The sequence below is a fragment of the Salvia miltiorrhiza genome, chromosome 6, assembly GCF_028751815.1.
Source record: "Salvia miltiorrhiza cultivar Shanhuang (shh) chromosome 6, IMPLAD_Smil_shh, whole genome shotgun sequence".
In the NCBI taxonomy this organism is placed as follows: Eukaryota; Viridiplantae; Streptophyta; class Magnoliopsida; order Lamiales; family Lamiaceae; genus Salvia; species Salvia miltiorrhiza.
In genome coordinates, this window is record NC_080392.1 from 5,020,805 (window position 1) to 5,038,136 (window position 17,332).

Below are 17,332 nucleotides of genomic sequence, written 5' to 3' on the forward strand. Positions count from 1 at the left end.
ACGTTTCGAATGACACTATTTATCTTTTTTTTTCATGAAAAAAAAGTCTTATTTCACTTTTTTAAACTTTCACATTCTACATTAATTCTTTCTTATAGTCATTGATTTTCTCTTTCTTTTTAAAAAAAAAATAAAAGAAGAAGAAAGAAAATTCTACATTCTTTCTTATAGTCATTGATTTTCTCTTTCTTTTTTAAAAAAAATAAAAGAAGAAGAAAGAAAGAAAGCGAGATATAATGTGTGGAAAACTAGTAAATCTATTGATTGACTAGACAAGTCACAAAATAGGAAAGTTTTGGCAATGATCAGTCAATATAAGTAGGCTAAATAGTGAACCAATATATATAGGGATATATATAAAGTATAATCAATTCTAATATTTTTAGTGATACATTCCAAATCCAAATACGGCCTCTTATACTTTCAAGTTTCAACTTCATAATTTAAAGATAATGTTGTGGAATTGCTTGAAAGATGATCAACGCAGCATGAACAGAAAAGAAATGAACACAAACAAGATTTACGTGGTTCGGATTTTTCAATCCTACATCCACGGAGAAGAAACGATCCACTCTATTTCACTATGAACACTCAAGAACTTTACAATTATAATTGAGAACTCTCAACACTAGAAAAAGTGTATAGCCTACAAATCTATCAAGATTGCTATGTATCCTCACTCTCAACTAGTTTACAGTAATGGAAATTCTTAAGCAACAACTCAACAACTAACCTAGGTATTTAAAGAAAAGAAATAGCAGCTGAGACGGTTGAGCTGCGCGCTGGCTTCTAAGTCAGAGGGGAGAAAAGTCAAAGTCAGCGAAATCAAGACAGCGAAATCAATGCCAGAGAAATCAAGTCCAGAGGAATCAAGTGCGCCAGAGCGGAAGCCGTTTCTCTGGCAAGAGCCGCGAATTCGGCCAGAGTGTTTTAACTAATTTTATCAACCTAAAAATGAACTCCCTTAACTCTTGCATATTTGCTAACTGACCCCTCAGCTATAGACTAATTGTATGCAGATACTTTACTCACAGAACGTGGTAAGTCAAAATATCGACGTGTATTTGTCGGACGTTTTAAAAAAATGACATTGTATATAATATCTCTAAAAGATATCGTATAAGACATTTTTAAACCCGTAAATCGTAAATTTTTTATAGAGTTTAAATATCTAATATTTGAATTTGTGATAAAATTGCTACAACATTAAAGTTCATGTATTTTTTTACACCTTTCAAAGTTCATGTTCAAAATCAAACTACCCCCAAAGTTGGTGTATTTAAGCGCCAATAACTCTTTAAATTATGAATCGACATTTTAACGAAAGCTTTTTATATTAATTAATGATAAAATTATATAATGAAGAAAAGCCAAAATTCTTTTAGTAGTAGTAGTACTAGTATATACATAGATAGTATATGTTAATCTTAGGGGGTGGACTGATAAGGTATGCCGAATTTTTTCCACCATACCATATACCGTACTGTATATATGTACCGTAAAATGCGGTATGAGATTTTTCATACCGTTACCGTACCAAACACTTCGACATATTGAAGATCGGTATACCGAAAATATCGATATGAACTTTTTCATGCCGATGTCGTACCAATAGTGCGGTATACCGTACCAAAGTTCGGTATACCAAAATTAGTGGTATATCATTTGGTGCCTAGATTCCCAAAATTTTATGGTATACCGTATTTCTATACATACCGTATAATTTATCACTAATTATATATATATATATATGTATATATATATATATAATTTATTTCAATCGATACGATATATCAGTACCGCGGTCTACACCGAAATATCTGTATATACCAAAATAATCGGTATATATCGCGATATCGGTATACCGCGGTATGAGGAAAATCGATACCGTTATCGTACTGAAATTTTTCGGTACGGTAACATGCCGTACCAAAATTTACGGTATACCAAAAATTCGATATTTTTTTTAAGTGCGATATACTGATTTTTCGGTATTTTGGTCCACCCCTAGTTAATCTAGATGTTTGCTTGCGGTTTAAGGATTGCTATTTGCTAAATCCATAAAGTGATACTAAATTAAACCGAATTGTAACTAATTGTTCGTTATTTACATGATTAAGTAATTTCAATTGTTCTTCACTATCTTTCTTACTTAATTAGGATAAGGGAGCATTTGATTCTTACTTACAACACACATCCCAATATTCGAATGTCAGTAATTTACCCTTGTTAATTATTGGTCATTAATGCCCTAAGCATTGCTAATAGTCATTATTGAAGAGGAGAGTTGACATTATTCAATATTTTTATAAGCCCAAAGAACTCAAACAAAAATCTGCTACGTAATCGTTGTCGTTCATTTCATATCCATTTCGCAATTTTTTTTTATAAAAGGTCGCAATTTCCCCGCCGAATCGCCCCTACCTCCACCATCATTCCTCCGCCATGGCAGCGACGGCCCCCAGCTACGCCGCAGCAGTGGAAGAAATCACTACAATCTACAAATCCCTGCCGCCGCGGCCCTCCGTCGAAGAGGTCGCGGCGGCGAATTCCGTGCTCCAGACTGTGGAATCCGAGCAAAATCTCCAGCTGGAGGAGATATCGAAGCATCCTCCCCCGCAGGGCGTGCCGCCGGAGCTGTTCTCCGTTCTGCAGGAAGTGAAGAAGGCGATGGTGTCTTTCCGGAGTCACGAGCAGCGGAAAGAGGCGGCGGACTTGGTGGAGCTCGATCGAATTCTTCAGGTTTTTGATGGACTGATTCAGAAGGCTTCTTCACTGGTTTCCGGGCGTCCCTTTCTGGGGGGAGATGGAGAAGACGATCGAGACGGCGAGATCGTTGAGGAAAAGAGTGTGGATTCTAGTGACGATGATGATGTTGATGGCGATAGTGATTTGAAGAGTATTTATCCGATAATTACCCCTTCTTCAAAAATTGTTGCTCTAGCTTCAGGTTTGCGTTTAATCCTTGCTTGCTTTTGTTGAATGATTCATTTCCTTTATATGTGTTTAAAGTTATTGATAGCAGTGGTTTTTGAATGGATCTGTTGGAAAAAGAGTATACATATACAGAATCTTACTGTGTTCAAGTTTTTTGCCGGAGCTATTATTAGTTTTTGTCTGTGATTTTGTTAGGTTTATGCTATTCCTTATCTTATCTAATTTGGATAAACTCTGACCAATAGTCTATTGTTTACTATCGTGGTGTCTAATTCTTTGGAAGTTGAAACCTTGACTTTTTGGTTGGGATCTTGTTATTTCCAGAATTAGTATTGAGAAGACTGGTTTCTGTTAGTTATGTTCGCCTAAATTTTTGAATGTTAGTATAAATCAAAAGAAAATGAAGCCTCAACCTTATTGAGCTAATGCGATGAGCTCCAAAACATATGTTCAATGCATGAGATTTAGCTTTTGATTTGAGTGATCTGACTGTGGTTCAGCTGCATACCCTGGAGATGGAGGATCAGAGAAACTGAATCTGATGGACGTGGCTGCAGCGATCGAGAACTCATTCAAAACTGGCGCGACACACTTAGATCTTCGAGGCAAGCTGATGGACAAGGTCGAATGGCTTCCTTTCACTCTGGGAAAGCTATCAACTCTCTCTGAGTTGAACCTATCCGAAAACAGAATTATGGCCCTTCCGAATTCTATAGCCAGCCTCAAGACCTTAATGAAGCTGGATGTCCATGGCAACCAGCTCATAAACCTCCCAAGTTTGTTTGGTGAACTGCACAGCCTGACGGATCTTGACCTGTCGGGGAACCTGTTGAAGTCTCTGCCTGAGTCTTTCAGGAACTTGAAGCTCTTGATCAATCTTGATCTAAGTTCAAACCGGTTCTCAAAGCTACCTACTATAGTTGGGGATCTGTGTTCTTTACAAAGACTCAATGTGGAAACCAATGATCTCGAGGAACTTCCCTACACAATCGGGTCATGTTCGTCTCTTGTGGAACTGAGATTGGATTTCAACATGCTCAAAGCTCTTCCAGAAGGGATTGGGAAGCTCGAACGCCTTGAGATTCTTACTTTGCACTTTAACCGGGTAAAGAGATTGCCCTCGACAATGGGAGGTCTCTCTCATTTGAAGGAGCTCGATGCTAGCTTCAATGAACTCGAGAGCATACCTGAGACACTATGTGATGCAGTTAGCCTAGAAAAACTGAATGTAGGGAAGAACTTTGCGGACCTAAGAGCACTGCCCGAATCACTTGGAAATCTCAAGAAGCTGGAAGATCTCGACATCTGCGACAATCAAATAAGAGTTTTGCCTGATTCCTTTAGATTCTTGTCCAGGTTGAGAAACTTTCGTGCTGATCAAACGCCTCTTCAAGTTCCACCCATGAAGATAACAGAATCAGGCGCGCAGGTATGCTACGGTTGTTGTGTCATGTTCAAATCCAGACCACATTCTTGGATACTAACTTGCAGTTTTGTATTTTTTTTTTTTTTTTTTGTGCAGGCTGTTGTGGAATACATGGCTAAGTTTGTTGTTGAGAGGGATGAGAGGTTGGTGCAGAGAAAGAAGAAAAGAGGGGTGTTTGCTTACATATGCCCACTGCTGCTCTGTTTTGGCATTGGGAAGGCTTGATTTTTCGCCATAATGATAAGGAAATATGAATATTATGTCTACCTATTTGTAAATATGTGTGCCTTCTATTTAATTTCGGCCTCTACCAAATTACTATCTCCCTATTTGTGTGACTCAATCAGAAACACTTTACTGTACATAAAAATGAGTGGAACATTAAGATTTCATTTTGTTTAGATTTTCATTATTTTTGTACGATTGTTCAAAATACTTATTAGTAAATGTTATTGATGCGGTGGTTAGTACAGTTTCTGATTATTGTAGATTATTTATTTGTTTTATATAAAGGAAAATGTGCAATTTTACCATTCTGATATGAATCATATGGTATACTCAATCAAGCCGGCGATTATTTAAATCAGGATTAAGTTAGTATTTCATGATTTTCATCAATGCGTCCAATTTTCAGATTTGGAAAAGCAGATTTTCTCTGTTTTCTCCACGATTTTTTACTCTCTCGGATATTCTTTCCCCATCTCTCTTAAGACAGCCGCTAAAATTTCCCTTGTTTGAGCAGCAACATTTGTAGATGCCTACGCACACACTGAATTATAGATATATATGTGCATAAAGCTTGAAAATTCTGTAAATGTCGAGCATGGAAGAAGAGAGATACGCAGAATGCCACAAAAGCCAGAAACATCTGGACGGGAAGAGCGACGGGTGCCAGGAATTCTCCAGCATCGGAGGCGGACTCCGCTGCGCCACCTGCCTCTGCCACCGGAACTACCACCGGAGAATCGTGAGATACGCGATGGAGGTGGTCTACACCGAGTGCCACAAGACGCATGGCGCCAGCGGCGGCGCCGGCTACAAGGACGGCTGCAAGGAGTTCGTGCCCACTGGAATGACCAAGACGTGCGCCGCCTGTGGCTGCCATAAGAGCTTCCATAGGAATGAAATCATAAAAGAGATGGCCTAATGTATTCTAGCCTAGGATTAATTAGTAGTTGAGCATTTCCATTCCATTTTCACTCAATTATAATCATATTGTTATTATCCATTTTTAAGAGCCATCCAGTAACATATTACTCACAATCCTCTTCTAGAACCAGTGCTTCTTCCACACGAAAATCATTCATCCAGTAACATATTACATCACAATCCTCTTCCAGAACCAGTGCTTCTTCCACACGAAAATCATTTCTTCAATGGGAACGCCCTTGGTCTCCGGCAGGAAAAGGTAGACGAAAACGGTCATCACCGCGATCCAGCCGGCGAAGAAGAGGAAGATCCCGAACTTGAAGGCGCAGAGCATGGAGAGAAACGATTGCCCGATCACAAACGTGAAGAAGAGGTTGACGGCCACCGTGATGCTCTGCCCCGCCGACCGCGTCTCCAGCGGGAAGATCTCGCTCGGCACCGTCCACCCCAGCGGGCCCCACGACCACCCGAACGCCATCACGAACAAGCACACCACCACCACAACCAGCACCGAATACGACTTCGACAGCTCCTTATCGCCGCCGAATTTCAGGCCGAGTATGATCGCCACGATCACCTGGCACGCGATCATCTGCACTCCTCCGCTGATCAGCAGCGCTCTCCGCCCCCATTTGTCGACCGTCGCGATGGAAATGAAGGTAGACGAAGCTAGCACAGCTCCGGTCACGGCTGACGAGTAGAGCGACGCGTTCCCTTCGAATCCCATGGTCTGGAACAGCACCGGCGCGTAGAAGAGAATCGAGTTTATCCCCGTGAGTATCTGGAAAGTCGGCATGAAGATCGCCATCACCAGCTGCGGGCGGTTCCTTCTTTCTAGAATGTTCCTGAAAGGATGCTCGATCGAGTTTGCTAGCTCGCTAGCATCCATTATATCCTGCAACTCCGCCTGCACATCGCTCGTGCCTCTGATTTTCTCCAACACTTTTCTCCCCTTCTTCTCTAATCCTCTTTCGATTAAGCTGTTGGGCGTCTCCGGCAGCAGTACCCCTCCGATCGTCATCAGAATGGCCGGCGCCGCCGCCAGCCCCAACGACAGACGCCACCCCCACGGCTGGAGCTTCTGCGTCCCGTAGTTGATCATGTTCGCGGTGAATATCCCGAGCGTCGTCGCCAGCTGGAACATCATGTTCAGGCCGCCTCTCAGATGAGTCGGTGCCATTTCCGATAAGTAGAGCGGCACAGCCTTCGGGTTGTGTGAAGTTAATTAGGGTTTGAAATTTTCAGATTTAATTAATGAGTGATTAATTAGTACCTGATTTCCGAATCCGATGCCGACACCGAGCATGATCCGGCCTAAAATGAGCATGACTAGATTGACGGCAGAAGCATCGAGAGCTGCTCCGATCATGAAGCTTACGCCGCCGCAGATGATACTGCCGCGACGGCCGTATTTGCGGGTGATGGGAGATGCGACAAGGGATGAGAGGAGACCGGCGAGATAGAGAGATGATGTGAATGCTGCGAGGCCTTGATTGTTGTACTTGCAGTAATTGTTTTCATGAGCGTGCTGTTTGTTTTTGTACACAGCGGGGAAGAATTTCTTGAGGAATCCATCCATCGATGTAACTCCCCCTGTTCAAACATCTCCATGTATTCAAATCCCACAAATTGAATTGTACAGTAAAATTTACATCCAACAACTGCAATTAATTTTCTATTTTCTTCTTCTTCTTCTGAAAAAAGAAAAAAACAGTATGTATGTATCTATGTATCTATATATCTCGAAGAAGAAGAGAATAAGACCTGAAATTCCAATATCATAGCCAAAGAGTGATCCACCAATAGCAGCAACAAGGCAAGCAACGACGACGTAAGCAGTGACTCTCCCCTTATACTCCCCCGCCCTCTCCTTCGACACTCCGGCGGGACCCACCGACCCTCCCGCCATTGCAATTCAACAGGGCTTCTCCTTTTTCACTTCAAACCAAATCTGCACATCCACAAATCAACACGTAACAAACCTCATTCTTTGTGGAATTCTTGTATCCTGCTTTAACAGCTATCTCCTGATGCACTTATATATCGTTGACCAAATCATGCACAAGGGCTTTTTTTTTTTTTTTTTTAAGTAGGCACATGCTATATGAATGAGAGGATAAGAAATTAAATTTTCGTTGGTTGAATATGATTTTTATTTTTATTTTATTTTTTAAAAGGAAGAAGTAGGCACATGCTGTGTGAACGCGAGGAGAAGAACTAAATTTTAATTATTTTCATCGATTCAATAAAATTTTAAATAAAATTTAGGATTAATAATATTTTATGTCATGAACTTTCATCGTTTTTTCATAAAATATCACGAATTTTCATTTTCTTCTAAAAAGATGCAAACTTTCAATTTTTTTCATAAAATGTTCCGTTTACAAAATTCAGTGATTAAAAGATGACAAAAAATCATGAACTTTCGGCATTTTTCAACAACGGTGGTTCCTAATTTAATTTTCCAACAATGAAGGTTTTCGAGCTCAAAAAAAAAACAATGGAGGTTTTCAAAATATTTCATCCGCACGAAATAAGTTCTTTCCGTCACCAAATTCTGTATAACGGAACATTTTATGAAAAAAGTTGAAAATTTGGTGATTTTTAGCAGAAAATAAAAGTTTGAGATATTTTATGAAAAACGTTAAAAATTTGGGGCATAAAAACTATTAACCCTAAAATTTGATATCTATAAATATGAAAAAGTCTACACGGATTTTTAATGGATTCAAACTCGATTATGGGCAAATAAACATCACAATATTTATTAAGGACAAGTATCTATCAATTAAATAATCAATTGAAATACAGTAAATAACAATAATTTTGCCGAACAATATCTTATCAGAAGTTGACAATTTTATTAATTTTATACAATGGTTAAAACGGTTAAAATACCCCAATTAATTTCATTTTTACGTTTTACATCAATTTGAAAATTTCAGCCATAATATATCTCAACTATGTTATTAAGAGGTATTTTCATTTTCGTTAAATTACCCCCAAATTAAAGCTGACTTGACAGCCGAAAAAGTTGACGTGGCCCCATCGGTCAATATACCAAACGACAACGTTTCCCTTAACAATAAAATGTCGTCGCTTTATCTTAATTTATAGTACTCTCTCAGACTCTCTGTCCCAATAAAAATGGCCACCTTTTCATTTTGGTTTGTCCCACTAAAAGTGGCCACTTTCTCAAAATGAAAATATTTATAATTTAATTAAGTCTAATTAGTTATTTAACGGGGTTTTGGCAAATAAAATCACGAACTATTTTGAAGTTGCAATTTTAACGTGACTTTTGAAGTGTGGCGAATTAAATCACCACCTTTTTAATTTTTGCAATTCCGTCCATCCAATTTTTTTCCGGTCACCAAAGTGTCGAATTGAAACTTACGTGGGTTAGTAAAGATGACGTCATTTTTATGACGCTTAAGCAACGTCGTTTCGTACAATTTTAGCTAAAAATTTCTCCAAATTTTAAAGTAATTGTATCATGTATTTGCACCATAATTTCCAATATCCAACAATTTTATAAAAAACAATGTTGTAACATGAATATTACGTGACGAACTAATCCACGTAAACTCCAACTCAACAATCCGATGACTAGAAAAAATTGGGAGGATGAAATTACAAAAATTAAAAAAATTGTGATTTAATTTGCCACACTTCAAAAGTCATGTTAAAATTGCAAATTCGAAATAGTTCGTGATTTTATTTGTCAAAACCCCTTATCTAAACCTAAATCACACACACACTCATACACGCATACTCTCCGGTCGACGACAGCGCAGCCGCTGCGCTGACCCCCGCCTCCTCCCTCTCTCGTATCTCTCTCTGTCTATCCCTCTTTCACCCTGTGACTCTCTTTGTCATCTCTTTCTCTGCCGCTTCCTGCCTTCTACCATCGCCTCGATGGCGGCGCCATGGCCCATCGGTGAGGCCCACCACCACTCCGGGAAGTCACGACCGCAGACGTGGTGGTTGTGGTTGTTCGCCACTTTGTGAAGAGAGAGATGTTGCCTTCCTCCTGGGTCGACAAGCCGCCGTCATGAAAATGGGTTGGAGGTTTTGCAAAACTTTTCCTCTTTTGTTGGTGAATTTTCGTTGGTTGATTTTCCAAATCAGAGAAGAGGCGGCTTGATTTTTGTTCCTTGATTGGAGAAGATAAGACTTGGGCAAGATTTGGTGTCATTTTTTTTTTTTTTCAGTTGGAGCTGGGTTTCAGATCGGAAGAAAATGGGGGATTCTAGACAGTGGGTGTTTGGCGGCGACAGATAGAGAGGCGAGGAAGGTGAGGGTGGCTGATGGAGGCGACTTCACCAGAGGAGGGATGCGGTGGATGAGAGGTGGCCGATGGGCAGGAAGAATAAAGTGAAAGGAGGAAGAAAATATCTTAATTAACTCAATAATTTTGGTGGGCCACACTCAATTTCTTAATCTTCGTGCCGAAAAGAAAGTGGCCGCTAATATTGGGACGGATGGAGTATTTAGTTGTAATTAGGGTTCTTATGCCCTTAATAGATTATTAGGGTTCTTATGCCCTTAATTTATCTTAATTAGAATTGAATCCTACCCTCGTCGTCTCCTCTCACCTCCGCCGTCAGCGGCGGCGACCCACCAGCAGATGCCATTAACAGATTTAGAACTTTTAGGATTCATAAGCTTGAAGATATAATTATAGTTCTTCTTCCTTCTCAACATCAAACCCATTGAAAATTAAAAAGGAGAGTGAGGCTGAGGCTTAAGGTTGAAACGATTTACAGGAATTAAAAGCCGAATCAAAAGCCACAAAACACGAAACTTAAAGCCAAATCGCTGAGAATACGAAATCAAAAGCCGAATCGTTGAACGACTGCTTAAAACCTGGCCTGAACCACTAGGGCCTTGAACCTTCTCTTCGAGATGCCAATCGAATCCTCCACCCCAATTTCCTCAACGCGAACACATCTAGAAACCATTGCCGGCTATTTTCTTCTGCTTCGATGGTGCGGACTCGTCGGAGCTCGTGATAGCTCCCTGATAACACTCATGTTTCCATGGTTTTTAGTGTTCTTATGATATTAATTGTATAGGAAATTGAGTGTTGGATGATTGTTTTGTGCTTAATTTGCTTTATCTTGTGAAACATGATTCTTACTCGAACTTTGAAGGAAATTCCAGGTTTATTGAGTTCGAATTTGAAATATTTGTCTGAAATAGAAGTTGTAGTTCGTCTCAAGGGGAGTTCGTGAGCACAAACGGATCATAAATCGGAGTTCGGACGAGAAAGATATGACCGAAACAAGAAAATCGCACGCAGTAGTGAATAGTGTCCGACGGGAATTTCTGAATTTTCGGGATTTTCAGATTTTATCAGTATTTTCGAGTTCTACACTGTATTTATCTCCTGTGCCTATAAATAGGTCTTCTTTTGACCTATTCGGGGTTCCACACATTACATTCTAGCATTATAGCTTTACTTTTACTTTTTTTCAGTTTTCATTGGATCAAATTGAGATCAGCTGTACAATCGTTCTTATTCATTCTATCTCCCTCCTCCAAATAATTTCATCTTGGGATGCAGGTGTTTTAGTGTAGTGATTGAGTGGGAAAATTGTTATAGATTGAAGTTGGTGACAATCGTTGCTTGAGTGGTTCTTATAATAATATTATTTCTTAGTTGCCCAAAATTGAAAAAAAGAGGACTTATTTTGGGGACGTCCCAAAAAAAGGGATTATTTATGTTTCAGTTCTTCCAATTGCTTCTTATGTTTCTTTTGCGGTCTGGCTACGTTCTTTTATCTGAACCTAGGGTTTGTACAAAGTTGATTTAATATGTGTGTTTGATTTGTTGATATCAATTTGCCCTCCAACTTGTGATTCATGATTCCTGGTGCCTGTTTTCTTGTGAATTACCTGATCAATAATTTACATGTCTAGCTGTTCAGTTTGAGTCTTGAATGCGATAATTGTTCAGCCGATTCAGGAATGCATGATATAGTGTTAGCATTGAGTCTTGAATGCGACAGGTGAAGCTATAAGAAACTATTATTTGTGTGCTATTTGGAGTTAATTTATTCATTGAAGTCTTAAATGTGAAAAGGGGTAAATTAATCTACGTTCATAGGTGTTCGTTAGAGAAGCTTGTGAATAATATAGTGATCTTTTATCAGGGTTGGATTAAATTGGTGATTGAATTAATAGGTTGAATACATGTGTTTGATTAACAATAGTACATCCCTAGGGTCAGAGTTTGTTTTATTATTTGAGTTTTTATCCTGTTTTATTTTGTTTTGTTTGGATTTTAGTTTTATTCTTCGTTCTTTTGGGAGTTTGCCTGAATACTACTAGAGTTTACTCGGGATTACTTAGAGTGATTTGTTATAATAGTCCATGTGGATACGACACTCGACTTGCTGTTTCTGTGCTACGATTACATTGTTTAGTTGCAGTTTTTATTGCTATAAAAATAGTGATCACTCCCAAAGAGGAGGATTTCGGCGTCCAAATGAAACGACGTCGTTTACTAAGGAGCAAAACGACATATTTTCATTACATGTCATTTAATATGATTATAATTGACATATATTGACACGTCGTACCTGTTTTAAGTCAAATTATTGATAAAATTTATACGTGGATATATTACTTGGTCGGATGAAAAAATTACTTACTAGCATAATTGAAATACATTGTGATTAAATTTTTTAAATTAATGCAAAATACAAAAATAAAATTAATTGAGATATTTAGTGGCGGTAACCCTTTTATATAAGAGTAGTGCTATTTGGATAAAAATTTTCCTGACAAAAACAAGGTTAAAATTTTTTAAAAATTAATTTATTTATAAATTTTGATTCAAGTTTAAAAGGATTTAGTTAGTTTTATTGTTTTCTCCATATTGTAGCTTTTTTCGTAATTTTTTAACATTTTTTTTGTTATTTTATTTGTAGTTTGTATACTTTAATAATAATAATAATAATTAAAAAGGTTATTAAAAAATTACAAAAAAATTACAATATAAAGAAAACAATAAAACTAGTTAAATTCTATTTTATTTTGAACCAAAATTTTTAAATAAATTTATTTTATAAAGTATTTAACTATATTTTATTCGGATAAATTTTTTCAGCATTATTGTTTATAGAGTTAATAACCAGAAAATACACGAACTATCACCAGATTTGCATTTTGCACATGACCTTCAAAAATAGCTCCAGAATACACCACCTTTCGATTTAATTGCAATTTGCACATGCGTGACCATCACTTAAACTCTAGATGACGTGTCTCCCGGAATTTGCAGATGTGGACGCACCGACAATCAACTAAAACGACGTCGTTTTGTTAAAGCTTTTTTAAATAAAAATAATAATAAAAAAGAACATCAAATCTGGCCCATCCCTCTCCCCCGACTCTCTCTCTCCTCTGCTCCAGCGAGCAGCCAGCCGCCGCCGCCGCTACGCCTGACGCCGTCGAACTCATGTCTCTCACAGCTCCCTCTCTCGGTCATTTTCATGACGGGAGCAGCGCCGTTCAACCGATGCCTCCCCCCCTTTTCAGATCTGGAGCCATTACCTGCCATTACAGATTTTGTTTTGTAAAGTCTACAAAATTTTGAGGGTGTTCTTGTTAAGGGGTTAGGGTTTTGGTAGGTGTTTATTAGAAAGAAAGAAAAATGGCAGAGCCTTGGAAATCAATTCTTCGAACCATGAAACCCTACTCAGAAACCAGAGAATCAAGCCTCCTCCCACCAAACCGATGCGGCGAGTCCAAGTCATCTGACTCGAAGAGCTGCTTGATTTAGGAGAGCAGCGTCGGCGGTGAGAGGAAGGCGATGAGCAACAGCTTGAGTTCCGCTTCGAGGAAATACAGAGGCGTACGCTAGCGGAAGTGGGCGGCGGAGATCCGCGATCCGGTGAAGCAGAAGGCGTGAAGGGCTGGATTGTGGGCGGCGACGGCGGCGTCCTCGGGCGCCGTTGTAGAAATCGATGGTGGATTCTTGTTGTTGGGGTTTCTCAGAGGGAGGGCGGGGCGATGGCGGAGGCGGTGGGGGTGGCGCCGGATTCAACAAGAAGGGAGAGAAGCTGGGGTTGGTGACAGGCCGGGGCTTGGGGGTGGAGAGGTGCCAAATTCTTCAAAAGTTTATTTATTTATTTATTTTTGAGGAAATTTTTAAAATATCAAAGGAGAGGACAACTTAATTTCTATTCAAAACGACGTCGTTTTGAATACGTGGCTTGCCACCGTGTAAAAAATGCCACGCATAATGCCATGTAATTTGAAATAATTTCCACGTCATCACCGGTCAAACATAAAAGTCATCGGAACTTTCGCCGTGTGCAAATTGCGATTAAATCGAAAAGTGGTGTATTCTGGAACTATTTTTGAAGGTCATGTGCAATTTGCAAATTCAGAGAAAATTCGTGTATTTTTTGGCTATTAACCCTTGCTTATATATATGCAAGTTTCGTTGGGAACATAACATTGGAACATGTGATTAATAAATGCTTTAGAGGATTGGAAACCCTCAAGTTAAGCTATCGGGAGTGGTTGGATCATTCGTTGTAACATTTTTTTGTCTCACAAGTACTATATAATATAAAGTTATTATAATACAATACACTATAATTAGAATTTATTACTGAAAGATCGATGCTTAAATATATGTCCCAATTGTAAAAGAATCGATCCTTAATATAAAATAAAGGGTTAAGTACCAAATCCCCCCTCAACGTTGGGGCCCCTATCGCGTATAGGACCCTATAGTCAGGGTAAGCGCTGTTTACTACCTCAACGTGGCTAAACCTAAGCAAAAGCCCCCCGCGTTTTCCGTTAGAAAAATAATTTTTTTTTATTATTTTAATGATGGCGGTAGCCCCAACCGCATCGCCGCCTCTGAAACTCCGGCAACCGCATCGCCGCCTCCTCCCTTGGCGACGGCAAAGGCGCTGCAGCCTCCCTCTTAAGCGCCCTAGTCCCCAACCCCCAGACACTTCTCCGGCGAACACGCCGCCTTTGCTACCTTACCCCAATTCCAGCCAGCCTTTCTCCAAATCCCAGCGAGAACGGTTCATCATTGGGGAAAGAGAGGCGGCGGACCTGGCGTCCGTGAGTTTTCTGACCGAGTGTGGTATTTGGAGGTGAGGCAGAGCGGTGGTGGTGCCGTCTTCCCAGATCTGAGAGGACAGAGGCCGAGGGAGGTCAAGCGGCGCAAGGGCGTGTTCGCCGGAGTCGAGCGGTGTCAATGTGTTGCATTAAAAAAACCAGCAATGGTGATGGAGCTTTTCTGAAATTGGAGGTTTTGGGGGAGGAATTTGTATGACTTGAAGAAGAACGAAGATGGTGATGGAGAAATTTGGTGAGATCGGCAGCTGCTTTGTCGGAACTCAAGGAAGAGGGAGACGACGACCGTGGGCCGGAGAAGAAGCACGCGATGATGGGGACAGCCTCGGCCGCCCTATTCCGAGCAAGAGGCCGAGAGGTGGAGATCGAGTCGTGGCTTTGGCCGTTCGGACGGACGGAGAAGAAGGCGGCGGCAGAAACAGTGGACAAAGGGGAGAGAGAGCTGGACTGCACCCACCTGAATTAAAAATTAAAAAACATTATTTTTCTAACGGTGTTTTAACACCGTTAAAACGCGGGGGGGGGGGGGGATTTGCTTAGGTTTAGCCACGTTGAGGTAGTAAACAACGCTTACCCTGACTATAGGGTCCTATATGCGATAGGGGCCCCAACGTTGGGGGTATTTGGTACTTAACCCTAAAATAAACTAGTATATTTAATTATATGCTCAAATTGTATTTATTCAAAATGGAAATCATAACAATAGTACAAGTTTATACATACAAATTAATTTATTAAAAATTTCCATCAGCAAAAATTATCAGAATTCTCAATTTCTTTTATATGTGGCAATAATCTTTAAACGTAGTTAGGACTTAGGAGACTTTGTCCATTTATATAATAGAGGATCCAACTTGTATATTGATTACCACTGAGAAGGGTATGACGTTTGATTTGCAATTGCTCATTTATGAAGTTGGATTGGATTATTGCGTAATGCCAAATCATGCGATTAACTAATACATTTGCAACCAAATTGATATTAGTTTCCTTTACAAAGACAGGTAACTTGAAATTGACCCTTAATATATTAAGTGTTTTGGGAGCTCATATGTTTGGCTAGCTCATTACTTATTTTCTGATTAAACTGAACAACCAACAAATAAATGCAACTAAGTCAGTTCTTTTTAGACTCTTTTTTATAAGAGGTATTGAGTTCAATTTTACTTGATTATCGTGTAATTTTTTTTATTTTTGTGTGGGTAATATATATTCTCATCTTTATGTGGGTAGTGGTTCATCTGCGTACGGTTGTTTTCCCACATTTATGTGGTGTAGAGGTCTTGCTTGCGTGCGAGTTACTTATTTGATTATATTTAATTAAATATCTTTTATAATTCTGATTAAAAAAATAATTAACTTTAAAAATATGCAAAAAAAAAGTCAGTTCTGTTGAGTATTGGTGATACTCAAGTTTTGTAGTTGTCATTATGCAGACAAATTTGCTAGTTTTGCTCTCAGAGTATTTGTCAGTGTTTGATACTTCGGCCGGTACAGTCCAGCACGAGTTTGCAACTACTTATTCTTTTTTGGTGTATATCTCGTGAATTATAGATATACTTTCTCTCATAGTTCTCAGTATGCACATCTCCTTGGTTATTGGAAGATAAGGAGTTATCAAGAAGAGTCATTGGTTTGATATATCTCTTATAGGGTTTCACTCGCCTACACTATAAAAGGCCGAAGAGCTCATCACATGAAGGTGGCTGCGTTTATTACTCTTATTCATTGTTTACAAGAGTTGTTGATGAGTGTGTTAAGTTCGTTCTGTGCGTGAGTAAACGAACTGGTGTGTGTGTGTGTTGCTTTCTGCGTTTGTAAGCAAGGTTGGGGGAGTTGGGTTTTCTTGTTTTTCCTTTACCAGACTGTTGGTAAATGTTATTTTCGTGAGTGTTGGTGGTGAGTGAGGTTCATTCACATTTAGAGAGTTGGTTGTTGTTCATCTCTTAATTATTCACGGTTGTGAGGGTTTGAGAAGTTATAGAGGCGAGAAAGCTTGATAGTTTGTCGTGTAAGTCCTTTGTATAACTTATCTTCATTAGTAGATAATTTACCCTGGGCGTGACCCCAAACGTAGGTATTTTATCATTAAATTGGGTTAATAATTTTGGTGCTCAATACTCTTACTTTCTGTAATACATTTATTGTTACTTTGTGTTGCTCATATTCTGATACTTTGTGTATGTGAGATTTATGCAATTGGATAGGTAAGTATCTCAAGTTCTTTTAAACAAATGTTTCGCTACTGACTTGTATGCTTGTATAATAAAGATTTCGCATAATTATTGGGACAAAAATAAAATCGTTTTATAATTATAAATAAATAGAGATATAGTAGTATTAAGTATACTAAAAAAATTGAGGTGGAGCAATTGCCCCACCTCCTTGGGGTGTAGTTCCGCCGGTGATTTTGCAGTAATATGATTTTGCATTGAACATAAAATTACACTGAATTGTGACGTTAGTTAAACCATACTTACAATTTAAAGGCAATCAACCTAATATCTATATTTATATAAAAGAGCACTATAACGATTATTTTTTTCCACCAAAATTTCTCTCTCCTTATTTTTCTTTTTTATTTTGATTCTTTTATAAAAATCGTCAACTTTGATTAATAAAAAGATATTGAACATGGATGTTAAATTAAAGATAACGAAAAGATCTTTAATTTGATATAAAAATTATAAAAAATAAATTTAAAACGAA

General features: G+C 38.9%; 2 protein-coding genes across 3 annotated transcripts; one reads left to right on the plus strand and one right to left on the minus strand.

The window, feature by feature from the left end:
• Window positions 1-2,196: 2,196 nt before the first annotated feature.
• LOC130988129 (plant intracellular Ras-group-related LRR protein 5-like) lies at window positions 2,197-4,772 on the plus strand. Of its 2 annotated transcripts, XM_057911904.1 has the most exons (3): window positions 2,197-2,950; window positions 3,438-4,366; window positions 4,460-4,772. In XM_057911904.1, exons 1-3 carry the CDS (start codon window positions 2,446-2,448, stop codon window positions 4,586-4,588), a joined length of 1,563 nt encoding a protein of 520 aa, XP_057767887.1. In that variant the 5' UTR covers window positions 2,197-2,445; the 3' UTR covers window positions 4,589-4,772. The 2 variants fall into 2 exon arrangements, with proteins under 2 accessions (XP_057767887.1, XP_057767886.1); XM_057911903.1 differs by having other exon boundaries at window positions 2,274-2,950; window positions 3,438-4,772.
• A 784-nt stretch (window positions 4,773-5,556) lies between these two features.
• Window positions 5,557-7,638, minus strand: LOC130988130 (sugar carrier protein A). The gene is made up of 3 exons (XM_057911905.1): window positions 7,277-7,638; window positions 6,786-7,105; window positions 5,557-6,716 (listed from the first exon to the last, which is right to left on the minus strand). The coding sequence occupies exons 1-3, from the start codon at window positions 7,419-7,421 to the stop codon at window positions 5,682-5,684; spliced, it is 1,500 nt and encodes a 499-aa protein (XP_057767888.1). The 5' UTR covers window positions 7,422-7,638; the 3' UTR covers window positions 5,557-5,681.
• Window positions 7,639-17,332: the final 9,694 nt, after the last annotated feature.

What these genes read in the sequence shown, in the direction of transcription:
- LOC130988130 (XM_057911905.1), bottom strand. Translation starts at nt 7,421, where the DNA reads ATGGCGGGAGGGTCGGTGGGTCCCGCCGGAGTGTCGAAGGAGAGGGCG. An exon ending in CTATGATATTGGAATTTCAG is followed by an intron (nt 7,106 to 7,276) that starts GTCTTATTCTCT and finishes ATGTTTGAACAG; the next exon opens with GGGGAGTTACATCGATGGAT. An exon ending in GCATCGGATTCGGAAATCAG is followed by an intron (nt 6,717 to 6,785) that starts GTACTAATTAAT and finishes CACAACCCGAAG; the next exon opens with GCTGTGCCGCTCTACTTATC.
- LOC130988129 (XM_057911903.1), top strand. Translation starts at nt 2,446, where the DNA reads ATGGCAGCGACGGCCCCCAGCTACGCCGCAGCAGTGGAAGAAATCACT. An exon ending in AATTGTTGCTCTAGCTTCAG is followed by an intron (nt 2,951 to 3,437) that starts GTTTGCGTTTAA and finishes ACTGTGGTTCAG; the next exon opens with CTGCATACCCTGGAGATGGA.